Source organism: Melampsora larici-populina (assembly GCF_000204055.1).
Source record: "Melampsora larici-populina 98AG31 unplaced genomic scaffold MELLAscaffold_8, whole genome shotgun sequence".
NCBI classification, from domain to species: domain Eukaryota; kingdom Fungi; phylum Basidiomycota; class Pucciniomycetes; order Pucciniales; family Melampsoraceae; genus Melampsora; species Melampsora laricis-populina.
Window position 1 is genome coordinate 324,717 of NW_006768772.1, and position 19,825 is coordinate 344,541.

General features: G+C 40.1%; 4 protein-coding genes across 4 annotated transcripts; 1 reads left to right on the top strand and 3 right to left on the bottom strand.

Moving 5' to 3' along the window:
* Positions 1-197: 197 nt before the first annotated feature.
* Positions 198-2,403, bottom strand: MELLADRAFT_61030 (uncharacterized protein; the record flags this gene model as incomplete). The annotated part of the gene is made up of 7 exons (XM_007407300.1): positions 198-356; positions 390-457; positions 571-675; positions 737-988; positions 1,425-1,927; positions 1,960-2,185; positions 2,250-2,403. 7 exons carry the CDS (start codon positions 2,401-2,403, stop codon positions 198-200), a joined length of 1,467 nt encoding a protein of 488 aa, XP_007407362.1.
* Positions 2,404-3,293: 890 nt separating this feature from the next.
* On the bottom strand, positions 3,294-4,391 carry MELLADRAFT_104031 (uncharacterized protein; the record flags this gene model as incomplete). The annotated part of the gene is made up of 2 exons (XM_007407299.1): positions 3,294-3,684; positions 4,336-4,391. 2 exons carry the CDS (start codon positions 4,389-4,391, stop codon positions 3,294-3,296), a joined length of 447 nt encoding a protein of 148 aa, XP_007407361.1.
* Positions 4,392-9,913: 5,522 nt separating this feature from the next.
* Positions 9,914-11,162, bottom strand: MELLADRAFT_104032 (uncharacterized protein; the record flags this gene model as incomplete). The annotated part of the gene is made up of 4 exons (XM_007407298.1): positions 9,914-9,990; positions 10,327-10,539; positions 10,608-10,712; positions 10,796-11,162. 4 exons carry the CDS (start codon positions 11,160-11,162, stop codon positions 9,914-9,916), a joined length of 762 nt encoding a protein of 253 aa, XP_007407360.1.
* A 2,887-nt stretch (positions 11,163-14,049) lies between these two features.
* On the top strand, positions 14,050-15,727 carry MELLADRAFT_95817 (uncharacterized protein; the record flags this gene model as incomplete). The annotated part of the gene is made up of 7 exons (XM_007407039.1): positions 14,050-14,224; positions 14,312-14,572; positions 14,621-14,695; positions 14,799-15,110; positions 15,186-15,278; positions 15,346-15,668; positions 15,722-15,727. 7 exons carry the CDS (start codon positions 14,050-14,052, stop codon positions 15,725-15,727), a joined length of 1,245 nt encoding a protein of 414 aa, XP_007407101.1.
* Positions 15,728-19,825: the final 4,098 nt, after the last annotated feature.

Consider the following 19,825-nt stretch of genomic DNA (forward strand, 5'->3'; position numbering starts at 1 on the left):
CCCTGAAAGCACTGTGAAGCTGAGCATTTGACCAGCCCGCACAAGGTTTATATTGCCTGAGCAGCAAATCAAACCACGGATCCCACAACAAGCAAACATCACAAGATAGGCAAGGGTCGGAGCCTTGACAGAATCACCTTTCCATTCTTTTTTGAAGCTGAGTGCAAGTTCTTTGTCTTCAGGTTGCACGTCTTCATTCAATATAACTTGGCTTCAAAGTATTGAACCACATAAGCATCCAGCACCTTGATGAATAAATCTCGCCATTGTTGTACGAGACCAATGTCGCCTAGAGGTTTAAGATTGTTTGTATCAAGAAGCCACATAGGCTTTGAATCGTTTGCTTTTGCAGCCTTCTGTGAATGGAGTCATTCAATCGTTTGGCACACTGCTTCAATTCCAGTCCTGGCCTTTTCTTTTTCTGAGGGAGGAGGTTCTTTCAAGAAAGTTTTCCCGGCTAAGACAACAGAATCTAATAATATTTTTAGGAAGGCGGTAACTTTTGTTGGTGATGGTCGAATAGACATTTGCATTGATTGGTAAGTGTGATGCCAGAGGGGCGGTACACACCATGAGGAACTTTGTCCGACATTGATTCCTTCTTCAATTGGGTAGTGTTGAACAACCCAACTGAGTAGGAAGGCTCACCTGAGTGAGAATTGAAAAGATTAGGCACTGTGTGGAACACAAATAAGGATGTCAGTGGACTTCATGCCTAGAGAATGTGGATACTTACTCACATGTTGTATGGCTTCAAACCAGGTCTGCGCATTAAACTGGGTCCTGATCACCACACTGTTGGTACCATTATCAATGGAATCTAAGAATTCCGGATCCAACGGTTTCCCCACCCGTCTTTGTTCTAATAAAGAAGTCAAGGCTTCCCATGCAATAAGCTTTGCATTCTTACTGCATTGATTTCCATTGTATGGCGGTAAGAGTTCATTAAGCTCCTTCTTGATCTGATCCAAACCTATGAAAAACTTGACTGAGATGTTGAAAAGAATCAGCAGGGTGTGTGGTGAAGTAAAATGGACTTTGATCTCACAGTTGACGGCTGCCACTTCTTTCTCTTTCTGACTATGTTTTTTCAAATCTTGTTCATCATTTTTTGAAGCCTTAAGGGCGCGTTCACTTAAGCAATTTCTGGTGAGAGTTCACATTCTGCAAAATTTAAAATGTCTATTTGGTGGGGCATGTTACATTTTTGCATTAAAAAATTTACAGAATGTGATTTCTGGTCAGAAATTCCTTAAGTGAACACGGCCTAAGTGTTGAAGACTTAGATTTTTTACTACTATCAGTGTATTTGGGAATAAGAACCGCTGAAAGTGTTTGTTTCCTCGTCCTCAGAGTCCTGGAATTGTTTGAATCTTCCGTCGGATTATGTATTTCATGACTATGCTTGGATTGGTCAACTGCACTTTTTGGCTCAGAAGATTGATGTATAATAAGATTTGAATGAGATTCATCAATTTCCATTTCAGACTCAGCTGATTGAACTACATTGGGGGTTGAATTTGGAACATTTTTTACAGTTGAGGAGCTGGGGCCTTGATTGACGACAGGATCCAGATCCGAATTTTCTGTTTGGTTTTCAACATTGGTGTCTTGATTGGTGGTCGGAAGTGAATCAATTTGGCTCATAACACATTCAGTTTCTTTAGATTGGATGGAAGTCAGAGTGGAATTGGGATCTACAGTTTCCTTTTCAGATTGAGTGGATTGGCTGACAACAGGTGCTGACTTTGATTCATTGGATGAGGTCTCAGACTGCCTATATTGTACGTGAGGAGGAATCAACTTGGCCCCTTCATTGCAAGAATCAGTATCTTGATCAAAAGTTTCAACTTCTTCAGAAACATCAATTTGATTTGGTGATTTTGGAGTGGATTCAAGAACTCTCTTCATGTTGCTATCTTCTCTTCTGCCTGTAAGTCCATATGAGACCAGTTCAACTTATCGTTATTCTGCTTGTTGTCTCGTTCCTCGGTAGGCAGCATTTTGTTTTTGTCGGGATAAATCAAATTTTGGCTTGTGCTAGGTGTCAAGTCGGGGTTTTGGTTGGAATTGGCATTGGGGAGCTCAAACGGGAAGCCGTATTTGGTGTGCAAATCCTTGTCATTGTCATCCAGTACAATGATAGTGTCCCCTTCAGCTGGTAAAGGTAGCTTCTGTATTATGGCTGTTTCCAGAAAATTATCAACACACATTCCAGATGATAAACATATTAAGAGAAGAACACATACCATTCCCTGTCCTTTTACATTGAAAAGTCAGCCTCTCCAGTTCCTCTGCCATTGGTTTTGTTAAACAATCTGACCTCTTTGCTTTTTCAAGAGCTGCGATGAGTTCAGAATAAACGGGTAGTGTGGTCAATGCCCACAAGGGCTTTTTGTCCATGGTGATATCATTAGGACCGTCAGTATCAGGAGATTGTAAACAAGATTGCACAATCCTTGTAGTGGTAGGGTGTACAGGAGACAGGTGTATCTTATAAGGAATTAGAAGTGGAACATTCTCTTCTAATTCATCAGTTGAAGATATGACAGAGCTTTCGATTTTTCCTTGGATATTTCTCAAATCGCTAAAAGCCGTTGGGGAAAGGCTTCTCTTCTGCTGAAGCTGAACAGGTGAATCTAAATATTTTGACTATTCCATCTCTAAATATCCTCTTCTTCAATAATCATGGCAGCTGAATTAGGCTGATTACTCGTGAGAGCTTGAGGTAGAGATATCATGGTGCTTGAATAGGATAGAGAATCTGTTGAAGCAGAAGTAGGAGATACCAATTCATTATTTGGGGAGGATTCAGGAGCTGGTAGAAACGTTGGTGAACTTTGATTATCTTCATCAGGTTAATTGCTATCTTTGGAAGTGGCTGAGTGTATATTGATGAGTGTGAGGTTTTGAGTTGGAGCAGGCAACTCTGGCTGGGAATGATGATCAAAGTCTTTGCTTCCAAGATCTGAAGAGTTCAAACTGAATAGGTGTTCCTGCGCTTTGGCAATTTGGGATGCAAGCTGATCTGATATAAACAATGGATGCTCTTTGCTAGGACCATTGGTTGTACAATTCTTGCGATTTGCAATGTTCAAGGAAGTCGATTCAATCATACAGTTGGGAGCTTTAGAGTCTTCTATGACAAAGCTGTTGAGAGTACCACGATCAAGCTCGGGTTTTCTAGTTGTGTTGAGGGTGGGTGACGTAGATTTGACCCCATTTGAGGTGTTTGTTTCTTTCAAAGGATTGGATTCAGTGATATCTTGCGGAGCTTCAGCAGGTTTAATAGTTCAATTGTTCATGTTATCCTCATCTAAGGTGGCTTTGCGGGTTGTATTAGTGGTGGCTAAAGTGTGGTGTTCTTGAGTTTCAACATCTACTTGATCCAAAGACATCAATTTCACAGTATCTGGCAGAGCATTAGAAGGTTTTCCAGTGGAGTCATTCAGCTCGTTGACGTCAAGAACAGTTTCACTAGTTGTACTGTTCTTTATCAAGGTAGAGGAATCTTGATCATTCATCTCTTCTAACAAAGTCCTTGACTCCATGAGATCTAGCACAGCATTGGAAGTTTGTTGTTTGGAGTTTTGTAGATCGTCCTTATCCAGAGTAGCCTCAGGAATCAAATAGGAATTATTGGAATTTATATCAACAAAGCTAGTCTCGGTATGAGTTTGAAAACTGATAAATTAAATTGAGATAGGGATGAATAGGGATGAATTTGAAGGACAACTTTGTCAATCCTGGGAGCGGTTAAGAAAAGATCAAAAATCTAACTTTGCGACTTGGGTTCCCAGGGGTTGATGTAGATTCTAATTTTTTTATTTTGTTTTTAAGCACTTTGGAATTACATTTTGCCCTAACAAACTCCGTTTTATGTAATGTAACTATCAAACAACTTCAGAGAAGGGTCTGACTCAATGGATATATTGTTAGTTTTTGATTTCATTTCCATTATTTTGTATATCAAGTGGACTGATCACATCTCTCTTAATTGTAATTCATTATCTTAGTTCTGTTCAAGATGATCCTTTGAAAAGGTGGCCAACTGACACAATTTTTAAGAACATCTTGATAAATCAACACTTGACAGTCTAATTCATTCTAATTGAATTCAACTCTATCCTTTTATGCTGATGCTGAAATATTGATGCAAACCAAATACAATTTATAGTGTTAGTTAAAACTAGAAATTCATTTGGGAAGCATAGGTCTCAAATGGTTTGGGATTGGTATTTATATATGAAATCTTATCTTGTTATACGTTAGTCAAATCTTTCTTTCTTCTTTACTTTGTTCTCAATTGAATGATTTGAGATTGGTAAAACTTACTTTTGATTTGACATTGGCTTTTGGGGGGATCTAGGCACTTTAATATCATTGAACATGTGATTTATATTTTCCAAACATCAGAGCATTGAAAGACAAGATTTATCTTTGTTCAATTGGAGCATCATGCTTTTTTTGTCTCTCGTCACAAATGCATCAATTCCTTTTGGTTAACTCCATTTTTTAAAAAGAGTCCTGTTCCATATCAAATTCTATAATTACCAGTTTGACAATTCCCTGAATTCAATGAATCCAGCAACTCCGGAAGTTTAATTCATTACACAAAAGGGTTGGAGCAATTGAGCTGCTCAACAGGTAGCAAAGGGCACAATCCTGGATTCAACTGAGGAATATAAATGACAGTCAGCCCAGTGTATTGGTGGCGTGCTTAGCATTCTGAAAGTTGACTGAAGTTAGAAAAACCAGGAACCGCTGAAATTTGGTTTGCCATACAGGAGGGTTGAAAAAGTTGAACAGAATTCCAGTTTGACAGTTCCCTGAATTCAGAGAATCCAGCAACTCCTGAAGTTTAGTTTATTACGCAAAAGGGTTGGAACGATTGAGCTGCTCAACGCGGGCAATTGTGGACTCAACTGAGGAATATGAATGAAGGTCAGCCCAGTATATTGGCGGCTTGCGTAGCATTCTGAAACTTGCCGGGAGTTAGAAAAACCAGCAACTGCTGAAGTCTGGTTTACCATATAGGAGGGTTGAACATGTTGAGCAGCTCAACAGGAACAATCCTGAATTCATCTGAGGAATATAAAAAACAGTCATCTCAAGATTTTAGCTGGGATGAATGTTCATCTGGGCAATTCTCCCTCCACTCCCTAAACTTATGAAGTGCTCAGGATAATCAATCTCCAGCTCAGTGAACCTGGGTGTGTCCAAGTCTGACAAATAAAGTAATTCAAAGTAGGCAAAGATATAACTACTATTTGAAGGATGGAGGAAGCCCCTCACAGAATAATTTTTTTTACATTGCCAAACACGCCTTGCTGATATTTTTAAGCAGTTTTATTTTAATCCTGAATTCAAATCATTGAACCTCTTAATTTTTTTCACTTAGAGTTTTCTATTTCAAGAATTACTTATTGAATCAATCATGTCGGATGCCGCTTCTTCCTCTGTTAACAAAACCAACCCACTATGGGGTAGACTCAAGGTGGCCCAGAAATCAAAACGCCTTGGTTTTCTGATGACGCTTGATGAGAAGATTGATTATAACCAATTCTTATGCAGTATTGGAAGGCTACAACAGATAATACATCTCCCCAGTGTCAAGACGTGCTTTTGCCACATTCTAAAAAAAACGAAGTGATTAAACACTACAGGCAGTTTGCTGCACCAATGGTCGATAGCTTTGTTCTTTCCCTCAATCAAAACTTGACTTCACAATCTTTGCCGCCAGGGACTTCCAAATCCAAACAAGTTGAACTCAATGTTAACAAAGATGTCCAGATGAACATCAAAAAAAAATCCCCACCAGAGCTTGCTCAGACGGGATAAAGTTTTACGTCAACTCAATTTCAAATGGCTAAGGAATCCTCAGAAGCAGTTTCATGAACTGTGGCGCCCTCTACCTCTGCATTCCTGAAGACAAGAATGAGCAGCCTGAGTGAGTTTGGTGTTATTTCCCTTTAACTCAGTCATGAATTCCAGGAAGGCTTTGTCAAATAACTGAGACACATATCTTTTTGATGACTGAGGGGTTATGTATAGATAAGCCTACAGAATTTGTGAACACTTCCTTGTCAACAAACCCACCTCAAATTCATTTATCAGTTGATATATTTATTAAACCTATCTCCTAATCACAATTCTCACATCATAGCTATAAACATATTTTTCACTACCAGCAGTCTTTGGGGTTTGTGAACACTTCTGTGTTGACAAATTTGACTTAACTTAATATCTCATTTTATCTCTATATCAAATCCATTTTAAAATTAAAAGTTTCCTTTTTCAAATCCTAGCTATAAGCACATTTCCTTGCTTCCAGTGACTGTGCCAAGGATCACCTGCTCCAACAAGCTCTAACCTCAAATCTAACCTTCAATAAATGTCAAGCCCGGACTCTTTCAACTCTTTTGGATGCCCTGACAACATCGAAGGTCTGCTTTCTTATCAAGTCTCATTTCTTGCTGAAGCCCACTGATTAACATAGCATATCCTTTGCTATCCTGCTGGATCTGCAGCCCGTGTACCAGCCCTGATTCAGCTTATGGAAACCAAACCAAACCTTTAAGCTCAGGCTCCCACTTGCATACTCCTTTCAACACACCACCTTCTTTACGGCATTGTCAAGGTTTGAGATCAGACCCCCGTGGCCGCCTGATGCAGCACCGCTGCAAGTCTCACCTCTTCCAAGCCCAGAAAAGGATTACAGCATCAATCCAGGACAAGAGGAGACCTCTACACCTACTCAGGCCCATACCTTCGATTCCCAGGCAATAAAAAAAGGCTGCTTTGTTCTTGCGTTCCCAAAATCTTTGCGCTGACTTTGTGGAGAAGTTTGACAACAAAGCCAAGTGGGAATGGCTGAACAGCTGAATCAGAAACTCGTGCCAGTCATCTAAAAAATGAATATATTTGAATATGAATCTATGCATAGTGAAGCTTATTAATATTTCTGTTGTCTGTATTTTTCTTATGTCTCTCTATGTTTAATTGTGGGATTCAATCTTGTTTTGGGTTTTTGGTGTGTAGACCCCTGTTGTTAGGGTTTCAAATCTTATTCTGTGAAATTTATGTATTTGAAATAATACAACAGCAAAAGTTAACTTCTGGACATGGTTGCTTTCAAGTTGACTGATCCAAATAGACAATTACAAAGTGAATCCTGACTTGATGAATTCCATGCTGTTTAATTTCAAATATGAGGGTTTTACAAGATCCTTGGATCTCTTGTTTACACATTCATGATTTGTGCTTTTGATATGTGATCTTTTTGTTCCTTGTGTGTTCAATTCCAGTCAGATTAGATTTACTGTACTGGTCATCAGTTATCTGAAGTACAAAGCAAAGTCAATCTATACCTAGTCTCCTCAATTGCTTTTAATTTCAAGCTGTTTTTCAAGCTCAACTAATTAACAACTTACCTGAAGGGTGGGGCCTGTGGGGATTTAGGTATGGTTCAAGCTCTGCAGGAAACTGTCCCCCTTTTGACAGAGCACTTAGATTACCAGCTCGTCGAAAGATTTTGCAAAACTCATTACTAATTCTCCGTTGGATGAGGCAAATGTAGAAGCAATTTGGATGGTAAGTCAGTTATAGATTTTTCAAGAGAAGGTCATGCTGAGAAACATTATTATTGTGATTGGCCTGTAAGATGTGGCACATTTTGCTTTGGTATGGTTGGCCATCAAGCTGAGCTACATCATCTACCTCCGTTGCTCGAGTCCTGGAGATGAAGGGTTTTAAACATTTGCATTACACTAATCAAAATATCTTGGACCCAAAGTATTTCTATGGTGACATGGCTATTCAGTCCAAAACAAGAGGTAATTTCCTGTAGGGGTCAAGGACTACAATTTTTTAAGCTGCCTGCGCAGTTTCTATGTAATGAATTTTTTGCAGGCTACATATTCAGTGCTGGGTGTTTGCTGCACTTGAATATGTAGCATGCTTTTACACCACCACATGATATAAACAAGTAGAAGGGGTATCTGAATGGTTTCACAATGTACCTAGTGCTATTGAGTTTACACATGCTGCATCGGCCCTGGCCAGGCTCAAGGGGGTCTTGAACCAATGAAATTTTTGAAAGACTACAAGTGAGCTTCCCCATGATTGGTATTTAAATAGATACTTGAATGCTGATTTTTAGTGCTACATATATAGGACCACACATTTGTATAATCTACACAGGTTGTCTCAAAGTTATGTTAATATTACATATATAGCTCCACATGGTTTTAGAGGCTACATTTGTAATCTGATATGTTTGTGTATATTTTGATAGAGGTTTGTTGAGGCTACATTGGTATTCTCATATGTTTCCTTAGACTACATATATGGTGTTACAAGTTAGTTGAAGCTACATGTATATGTAGTCTCAAATATGTGCGCAGATTTGGGCTATGACCTGGCCTTGCCCTGCCCCCCCTGCCCTGCCCAAAAATCCTTTGGACAGAGGAGAGGGACACACCCCATCCCCTGTGCTTGGTCTGAGGAGCCTTGGAAGCCTTGTATCAGGCCTGGGCTTCTGGGACATTGGCCCTGATGGTTATGCCCCTGTGCACCAAATATACTGAGCTGGCCCTGGCCTGCTTAAGGATACAGCCGGGTCTTGGTAGGGCCTGCAGATGTCCCGGGGCAGGCCACATTGCTTCAGGGCCGGATCATAGCGCTGGCTTACATGACATATATAGCTGCACATATTTGTTTTCATTGAAAGTGGCACACACCCCGCGTCAGCTGGACTTGACCTGAGGAGCCTTAGGTCTTGGGTCCGGGCCTCCGGGGTCCCGGGCCTGACTATATTGGTCCCAAGCACCAAATTCAGCTCTAATCTGGCCCTGATCTCCTTAAGAATGAAGCCAGTGGTCAGCTTGGCTGGACAATGCCCCAGGGCCAGCCCCATTGCCTCAGGTCCCGGGTCATAGCCGTAGTCTACATACATATGTGATCTCAGATGTTTTTGAATTGGATAATTTGTGCCAAATTTTTGTTGAGGCTACATATGTAGTCATACATATGTATTTATCTTGGGTACATATACAGTGCTACATGTTTGATAAATCTACAAATAGGGGGTCTCAAGTCAAATTATTTACAGTAATTTGCAGTACAGTAAGTTGTCCAAGATAGTAAAATTTACCATAAAATTTAAAAAACTTGTCTGTCTTTTAAAAAGTTTCACAAAATCTTTTTGACTTGAATCCCCTAATGTAGTCTCAAATTATTGCTTAGATTACATATGTGGTATCACATTCTGGCTAATGGTACATATGTAGTGGTAGATGAACCCCACATTGAAGATGCCCTCAAAAAGGAGGGATTTTAGGAAAAATGAATCTGAACTCTGGTCCTGACTCAAAGTTTAGGAGGGCTCAGTGGCTCAGTATCATCTTTAATTCTAACACATCATGAATTTTTTTCCATTCATTTTCCAACCTAGGTATTTTTATTGATTATTTTCCTTAGGAGGGTTCATTTTCCACTTGTGGAAGTTGATTAATTTTCTCAGTGCTACTCCATGATTGGTATATGATTCCATTTAGAGATATCCAACTTTCATCTTTCCTGGTCTTGTTCCCTGAAATTATGGACTGACTCACAGTTTTGGTTTCATCTTCACATTGATGTCATCTTTTTTTCTTTTCACAACCTCAGCAGACTCATTTGCTTGAATACTTTGTAGGCCTTGCGCCAATATGCTTGTGTGATTTTGTTCCTAAAATCATTGTACAACTTGTTTGCCGTATCAGTTTCACTTTGGAATCATCCTGTTTTTCTCTTCCCAAAAGCCAGTGGTCTTGCATGTTTCATCACTTGTATGGCTTGCACCAAAGTGTCCTGCTTGTCAATTCAACCCCCCTTATTGATTATCAATATTGAAGACAAGTTGTACAGACAATCAAAGTGAACGTCCATATATGAGCTCAGTTGACATATGTGGTGGATACATTACCACAATCAAACCTCTATACCCACCTACATATTGCTCACAACAAGCGAGAAAACAAGCTCAAGATTTCTCAAAAAAAGTTTATAAAAGAGAACTCAGACAGCTACAACAATTATAAATTGTGTGGCCCTTAATCAAGAAATTTGAGCAAATTGTACCCGGACTATGTCTCTCTTATAAATCCATAAAACACCTCAAAATGTGACTTCATTCACTGTCCTGGCTTGATTAACCTCCTCATAAACACCGGAAGTATATCAATGTGAGTCAATTACAATAAGGAAGGTCGAATCATCATATCCAACTACATCATCATAGTCAAACACAGGAGTTTGTGGGAGAGTTTGTTTGTGGCTCAGTACGTTGGGTTGATTGATTGTATTGTTGAACAAGGTCATCCTGCTCTGGCCCTGAAAGCCTTTGGATCACCCTCTCATGTGTCGTGATCCTGTGATGAGCTGAATCCAACTCTTCCTTGAGATCAAGTGCCTCAACCTCTAGAAATTCAACCTCACTTTCAAGTTGTTTGATATCCATGATTGCTTTGTCAAGTAGACTGAACGCTTTATTGCCAACTTCACTCCCAGGCATAGTAGGTGATTCCATAATGATTGTCCATAGTGATTCTTGAAAATCCACATACCTTGCCCTTTTTCTTGTAAGGTTTTGACTGAATACATTATAATTTTCTCCTCAAGTGCTGCGAGTGAGGTCTGTAGATGAGCCAATTGTGCTCCGCATTTCAGGTCTACAATACAATAGCCAATTCAATTGAAATTCATCAACACATCAACAAATGTCATGGAAAGAATCAAAACAATGTACTCTTACCTTTGCATTTATCCTTCTTGTTCTGTTGACCAACATCCACATTGGATTTCTTTGAAGCAGAACCATTGGTCGGAGTATCTATAGCTTTGTTAGCTGAATGTTCTTTAGATAATGTTGGCAAAAGCTTTGGTTTGGTGGAGAGATGGAATTTGCAACCCCAGTTTGCCAATGTCTGAAGTTTCAGATCGGATTTTTGCACCGGCACCTTTGCCAGTTCGAGTTTGAGTTTGAACCTGTGTCTTGTGTGTGTCTCTAGAGTACACTGTTGTAGACACTTCATCTCAGCTATGGGATTGATTGCAAGGTCCAAAAGAAAAGATAGCAATTCCAAACCTTCAACTGCTTCTTGAACTGCATCATCCGACATTGATGAAACATGCGATAAAGGAAACAGTGAATTCAAATCACAATGATGATGCAACATATCTGGTTTTGTAGTGACCAGATGATCTGGTTGAACTTGGATTGACTTAAAATTGTCTCAAGGTACAATAAATAAGGAGGTGATTGACGATAATGAGCTGGGTTCGAATGTGAGAGAGAGCTGGGGAATGAAGTCAAAAGGGAGTACAATAAAAACATCATTCAAGTTAAAGGTAAACCATGTTTGCCGGCGAAACCTGATTTAACTCCCAATCCCTACTATCAATTTCCAGGTATACACGTTCACCGGATTTAAAGTGCTTTGTCTTCTCAATTCTGTTTCTTGTGACCGGCTTCATAAATGCCTTCATTGAATGTGCATCATGCAAACTTCATGTGATATTTAATCATAAACCTGTCAGCCCTGAGCCCTGATTACAGGACCACGGGCTAACAGAATCACGTGTAATAACATAAATTTGTTAAAAGCCATAAGATACATCTCAAGGCTCAGTGTCAAGAGCCACTTAAACACATGTACGTAATGTATTAAACACATAATAAACCTAACCCAAGCATTGAGACAAGAGTCACGCGGCAACCACAAGTTGACGCCTGCCCTTGTGAGTATATAAACCCCTCCTTCTTCCCTTGATTCATCCCACATCTTTGAACACACCACAACACCAGAATCACATTATACTTGAAATCCTATTGAGAGGATCATCGAGTACGTGATTAGTTGTGTAGTCTAAAGACCATCTTTGAGCATTACGGGTTCCATTGCTGAACACCCTTGGTACTGATTTCTACGAGCCCTGGGCCATAAACGTCTCTAGAAATAAACCATAAAGCAGCAAAGCTTCCTCCCTCATCAGGAGTCTAAAGTAGCCTCAGGATCTTTGGTTTACCAAAGTGTAACGCCTGCCCCTCGCAGTCTCACGAGGTTTTAGCGTATTTACGCGTAATAGCCCTTTCTTTCCCCTTTATTTCCTTAAACCCTCTTCTCAGAGGTCAACTAACTGTAGTCTTCACTTGGGTGTACCAATTGAAGACCAGTTTTACCTTTCTCTACGCCGTTCTCAGTGAAGAGTACGCCTAACAGACGCGTATTCCTCACAACTTGGGGGCCTCATCAGTGTTTTGTTCCTCAGTCATCCTAGAAAATAAGACCAATTATCTCTATCCTAATCATCTATTTTCTTTCCCAATAATACAAAAGTCAAAAAAAAAAAAAAATTAGGATTCTTTTTCATCCTGATTTGATTAATATCAGTAGTGCGCATCACCATTAGATTGCAGGATTGTGATTTTATTCATTTAAGATCACAATTTTCTCCTCTGTTTGTTTTGTTGAGATCACATTCCTTAGAAAAAAGGAGGTGACCTTTTTTGTTTTTATTTAGCTCTTCTTTTCAAACTCAATTTTAAATTACTTCACACCCCATTTTGGGTTTGAGTAACAATTGTAATATCCACAAATTACATTTAGTGATTGTTCCATAAAGAAAGTAGTACACAACCACATATAGATAATTCTATATCACTGTACTTAAGGAGTCTGCAGAAAGTCACAATAACAGTGTGATCTGAATTACATTTCTTACCACACTAAAATATTGAAAAACACGTGTGATAATTTACATACGCCAGTAAAAGCACTTGTTGTGTGAAGTACACACACAGAGGCTTTTCGAGTTAGACATATAGAACTGTCATAGATTGACAGGTAGTCCACCTGTCACATAGGTGATCCTTTCATTAAGAACCGGGTAGTTTACCTGCTTCAGGTTGCAGACTAACCCTTTCTCCACTCGAACACAACCCCATCCGTTGATCAACCAATACAACAACACCCAACAATGACAAGGCTGTGGAAGACTTATTATAACCACCTTTGAACTCTGAGAAAAGAAAATTGTGAAACAATTTTAGTAAGTAAGTGTTGAACTCACTAAAGTATTATTCTCTGATAATTGAAAAACTAACAGCGAGTACTCTTCTTTTCCCACTCTTTTTGAGAGTTGTTTTTTTTATTTTTGTTTTAGGGACCTTATCGCAGGCACCCTATTTTCTGATTTGAAGGTATAAAAACCATCAAAATCTTCAGCATTAGTCTCCCTAGGCGACTTCGATTCGTTCCACTCATATCCAATTACCTGATCTAGAAACTAAGGCTTGTTCAGTTTAATTGGATTTTATTTCATCTTGTTTTCTCATTAAAAACTTGTGTAGATCATTGATCTAATTTCATCTTCTTATTTTTTTTCTTTTAGGTGCTTTCCTATATCGCGACAGACCTCTAACCAACACTACAAAAAATGTCATCTTTTCTCATGAGACTAGAAAAGCCCGGGTGGCATAGAAAATGTCGGTCCACACTTTTCTTTTCTCACTTGACTAGTTTTCACTGGTAGATAGCATCTATGTCTGTGCCCGTCCCACATACATAGGACCCTAAAGATCATCAAGCGGCAAAGTTTTCTTTGCTTCCAGTGTACTTTATCCAAAAAACAGATTGGCAAAAGTGGCTCACATATATTGGTTATATCTTCTGAGACTCGCCCGACAACTCATGCTACATATGGCTTGTTTGATTTGCAGGATAATATCCTTGTTCAATGGCCAAGTCATCTTATTCAAGAAACTCTTGGGAAGGCCGCTCTTTTACCATGCCCTCCTCATTTCCCTACAACTCGCCAGCAGACAGGCTTATAAATTTATAACATCATTGTCTTTTTCCGAATCAATATAGCGATCTCTACCTCTGTTGATGTCCTGTTTCAACTCTTTTTAAACCTTGCTGTCCCTGCGCATAAGTGTCTCGAAATAGTTTCCAACAATCGTATTTGACTTTATCTCACTTTCTGCTCATAGTCTCCAAACGTCTCATGACCAGCAGGATGCATCCAGCCTCAAAGCCAGAGGTGTTTGATCCGAGTGCACCTGGTGTTGGAAAGCAGATGATGCTGGATTGGCTACGAATAAATTTTCCATTGATTCCAGTCAATGGTCAACTAAGTAAATCCAAGATAGCCGAGACGGTCCGGGAGCAGCAGCCTGAGTGTTCGTAGATCCCATTTTCAACTTTCAATCATCGCAAATGTTTCTAACTCTCATTCAAATTACATATCTCACCTCCAACGTATCAAGTCTTTCCGGATCCTACAAGTTCATCACCGCCCCAACGATTTGATCAAAGCGGCACATCTAGCATGAACAATCCAGAGGAAGCGAAAAAAGACAGTTCCTCTAGTACGACTTCCATGCCACATCCTTCCGCCGTTTCTTCTTCTTCTAAAACTGTCAAGAAGGACTTGGGAGCCCATCCACCACCATCATCAGTTGCTCGTTTGGCCAAGCAATCAGTGTCAAATGAGACAGACAAAAACTCCAACAAGAGATCTGCAACTGGTACTGTATCTGAATTTGAAATCATGAATCCCCATACTTCACGGTAAGCTAATGGAACGATTGGCGTCTTTTACAACAACAGGGTCCCGTTGCGTCTCAAGTGTAACTCCAAAATCAAACAAGGTATATGAGCCTTGTTCCCTATCTTACCTACTGTGACCAAGTTATGCTGATGCCAAATCCAAGACCTCACATCGCTCAAAAAGCACAAAACCCACAACTACAGACGATGTTGAAGTTTCAGATGATGTTCATAAAGTCGAACTGTCTGGATCCACACCCCAATTTATCAGCTCACATTTGCTTGGGCCAGAAGGAGCACAGTCATTCATTAGTCCTGATCTGATCCCTCTTCAACACATGAACAAGTCATCTTTTCGTCGTATTCCACCAAAATCGCCTTGTTTGAAGACTCAAACTAACGATCTGGTCGATGTGGGCCCACAAAGTGCTGTTATCCCAAGTGTTACCAAGGTGAAATTCCATCCCGACTTGATTGAGTTTTTGGACCTCGATCTCTTTGAGACTGAAAATACGGGTGAGCTGCCTTGTCTAAATCTTCCGCATTGTATTTGGTCTGATTTAGTCTGACCTATCCCGCTGAAAAAAACAGAGACAGAGCCTGTCATACCTTGCCTTACAAACAGCGGGAAGCAAAGGTCAGGTGTTGATATTTTCTTGATGGAGCAACATCGCAATGACAAAAGTAAGTAAATTCCGCCTATCTTCTGATCTTATATCTCCTTTTCAAAGCTTGATCCACATTTGTTTAGTCTTAGGTCTTGAAACAGCTCTATCCGAATTGAAAACCAAAATTGAGATGACCGCAAAGTCAGATATTGATACAAAGAAAGCACAGCAACAAGGTACAAGTCGTCATCATCTTTTCGCCATAATATCGAAGCTGACCCCACCTGCAGATGATCTACTCCAAGGACTCAAAGCCGATGTCGCACACCTCAAAAAGAAGAGTAGGACAATTGATCAACTAAACGACAAAGTTGCCAGTATGGAGCAAGAACTCATACACCTGAAGGAAAAGTTAGATGAAGCTCTCTCAGAACTTCAAAAACAGGAAGAGATAATTACAAAGATGGTGAGCTTATCAGATTCTGAAGATACCGCCTCTGAGTAAACTTATGGTTCTAGACGTAAATCTATTACCGAGTCTTGGGAAAACAGATTTTACTTTTCATTTTGTTTCCATGATCCCGTCATTTCTATTATATCACCCTAAATAGCTATGAAATCTTAAATGTTACACTGAGCTGAAACTTGATCAATCGAGGAGCATACATATTCTCATGTACTTTGATTCAAATCTGCTCTTCCATTGAGATCTAAAAGATTTGTTCATTGTGTCACTCTTTAAATGTCCAAACCACTCTGACAGCGCTACCAACACAATTCTTGAATATTGACTTAATGCCCTTGCATTTGCTAGGGGATCATTATACAAATGAAAGAAGATGATCGAGCAACAAGTTCAGATTTGCCAAGTATTACAATCACGCTTGTCCTTGATCATAGGTAAATACAAAGGGGCACAAGCCACCCTGAGTGATCATTTGGATCCCCGACAAAGGAAATCATGAAACCCAATGGTATTTTTTTAATATGATGTACTCGTTGGATGTGTCGAGGTGTATACAAACATAAGATCAAGTTATGAGGCGGTAATTATTATGTCCTTCATGACATCCTCTTATGATGACTTTTCTATTCTCAGAGTGTATCCTAGTAATGAATCATAAATCTGATGATTGATACGTCAAACAAATGCGTTTGAGTTGCCTAGTCATGACAACCATCCCATGAAAGGACGTCTTGGTGCTAGAAGACTTTATATTTTGGTCTTTTAGAAGCTGATCATCAGTTCACACTTTCCGTTTCTTCAAATACTTGTGATTTTCTTTCTAAAAAACTATTTCAAGCTTGTTTTTTTTGAAAGCATCCTGCTCCAAAACTCATTGTCTTCAACTCTTTGTTTTTTGAAACCTGATGATTTCAAACCTTTCAATTCTTCAGAGAACTGACCATTTCAAAGTCTCTCGTCTTTTGAATTCCTTAGCACTTCACACTCCTACTTTTTTAACATATTTATCATTCCAAACTCTCTCGTTCTTTGAAAAACTTATCGTTTGAAGCTTTTGCTTTTCTCAACTTTTCATTTCAAGCTTTTTGGATTTCCCCAACTCACCGTTAAGATTTTGATCCTTTGAAACCTTATCATCCCAAGCCTATGTTTTTTTAAACCTAACATTTCAAGCTTTTTATCTTTGAAAAACTTTACATTTCAAGCTTTTTGTTTTTGTAAACAGCTCACCTCAAACTTTTCGTTTTTCCAAAACTTATCATTTCGAGTCTTTTGTGTTTCAAAAACCTACGATCTTAAACTTCATTTTTCAGAACCTTGTGATTTGAAACCAAATCTTTGGGCATCTACTTAAGAGTGGTAACAGCTACTCAGAGATCATGGTCAAAAAAGTGATACCTCCGCCTTCGAGTCCACCAAGAAAAGCGGTTTCAAAAAAAAGAAAGAAAGACGAATCAGGTCCGGAAATCAGTAAGCCAAGTCTTGATCTGATCTACATCACTTACAGACTATTTACTGATGAGTTCTGTTATCCAAGACCAAACTGGAAACAGCACAAGTGCTATACAGGACTTGTTAAAGGACGTTGGAGTTACCGTTGGAGTTAAAACTCAGAGGGATCGTTTGCTTGGATTACTGTCTCGGCATGTGATACGGACGAAGCCTCGAATGTCCAAGAGGCTAGTCCCAGACATCACCCCAAGATGCAAAGACAACCGATTTGTAGAGGCCCGCGACATCGAAATTCCCAGTCAGCTATCCGATGAGGGTCCTAATTATTCTCTATTTTCAAACCCCGACCTTGTGGAGATGATTCGTGGTGTGGGACTTGATGCCACTGATTTTGATCGCACAAATCTCATCAAGATGTGTAAGACATATAGTGAATTGAGTAAGTTTGTCTTCCTTCGTCCAAGAATTGAGCTGGAATCTGACGTACATATGAGCATGATAGTTATCATTCCGGATCACCTACAGAAATTCTCCTTCGAGTCTTCAAACACATCAGAGCCCAAAGAAGGTCAATATCTTGTCATGTGCTGAATATAGAGACTGTTCTCATTTTTACATCTTCGACTGCTTAACCAGACTCGAGTCGGGATCAATCCCAACAGCCTGTGGCAGGACCATCGGTACCCACAATTCGAAGTTCAGAGCCCAAAGAAGGTCAGTAATAGTATCATGTAATGTGTACAATCATCAATATAGGTACCGTGTTCTTACTCTTACACCTTTGATTGCAGTTCCAGACTCGAGCCCGGATCGTTCCGAATCCCAACAGCCGGTTGCAGGACCATCTGTATCCTCCACTCGAAGTCTTAAGAACATCCGCTCAAAGAAGCCTGGAGTGCGCTCAATCAAAAAGTCGTTGCCAAAACCAAGAAAATCAGGAAAGGGCAAACTCAAAGCACGTGGAAGCGATGACTACACAACATCTCACTCTGGAAGCGATGACTACGTACCATCTAACTCTGGAACCGACAACTCCAATCCATCAGACACCTACATCAGCGAAGCTAGTGATGATGAAAATTCAAATACCAGACCCAATACTTCGCGCGACACTTCCAGGCCCAAAGGAAGGCAGAATAGCAAAGGCACCTTCACCCTTGATAGCGTACTTGAGTCTGGAGAGTCTCTGGAAACAAACTCAATTCCTGAAGCACGAGATGGACCAGACGATTCGAATCCCAAAAAACCATCAAAAAATGAGTCTGATAAGCTAGAAACTGGAAGTGCGGACTGGGTCATTCAAAGGATTTGTGAGTGTAGTTTCATATATCTGTTTCTGGGTTTGTTTGATCCTCAATGAAGCAGAAACTGATGCCTGTTTCTATGTAGATAAGCTCGAAGCTCACATAGCAAGGACAGACAAGAGACTTGAGGCGATATCAGAAAAGTTTGATATTTTATCTGACGTTGTTGACAAAAGAATTGGGACATGCTCTCCAAAGGGCAGTGGTACTAAGTCACGCGGTGGGCAAACTTCAGTCAGTTGTTTTTCTATGCGCTCAGTCTTGAATCAAGATTAATCCTTTAAATTGGATTAGGCTCGGATACGATTTCACATTGAGACAATGTTTGGGCAGAGGGACCAGGAGAACAATCTTCCACGCCCTGCAACCGAAATCAAAAGGAGCGCTTGGATGTGTGATGTTGAACCAAAAAGTATTAATATCAATGAAGATTCCAGTGCTCAAACCTCTCATGCGCAGCCCTTTGATCCATGTTTCCCGTATCCAAATGGACCCGGGCATAAAGACTCCACTCCTCAGCAACTTTCGGTCATATGGAATATGATGCAAGCAGTGGGAGTCTCAAGCTTTTGTCCAGACTTTTCGGAACCACCTCATTCACAACCCAACAAGTGGTTATGGGATCTTGCTTTAAATATATTTATAAAATTAGTTGAATGCGGAGAGTATACTGGAGTACCTCTACAGAATGGCGACCACGACTTCATCAAGAGGTGTCTCTTCACTCATGTCATGTCACTCAAAAAGCGGTAAGCTTCAACTTGATACTTGCTTCATGATGATGACCAATCCTCTTGGTAGACTTACACAGGGCTTCTTTGGCTAAACACATCTTATATATAGCTACCAAAACGAAAACTGGGATGAGGAACGCAGGAAAAGAACAGCCGATGAAGTTCGGAGAAGCGCTAGGCTAAGATACGTAAGTACCACATTTTAAAATACACAATTGATGGAAAACCCCTCACATTGAATATTCCGAATCTTAGTTGCGACGGCTGCATGAAAATGTAGTTCTTTCTCAAAAAGAACTATGGCCACTTTCAAAAATTGTTATTGTGGCATGCAGCGATGATGAGACTGATAATGAGCGGGCAATCTCACCTGAGGATCCACAGGGTCCAGGAAGACCCTGTCGTGTTCGAAATCTTGAATGGCGTAGCAAGGAGCTTGAAAATATCTGTCTATTACTCGATTCTTCCAAGGCAAAAACCGATTCCAGCACACCAGGGAAGAACAAGTCGCCGAAACTCACCGGACGTCCTACCAGGCCACGTTTGCGTGGCGAAGACAGGCCGGTAACCCGCACCTCTGTTCCGTCCGCCCTTCCTATTGATTGCTACTCTGTACGATGGCTACAGAGTCTTTCTCCTCTTGAGAGAAGCGAGCTGGACATTGCTT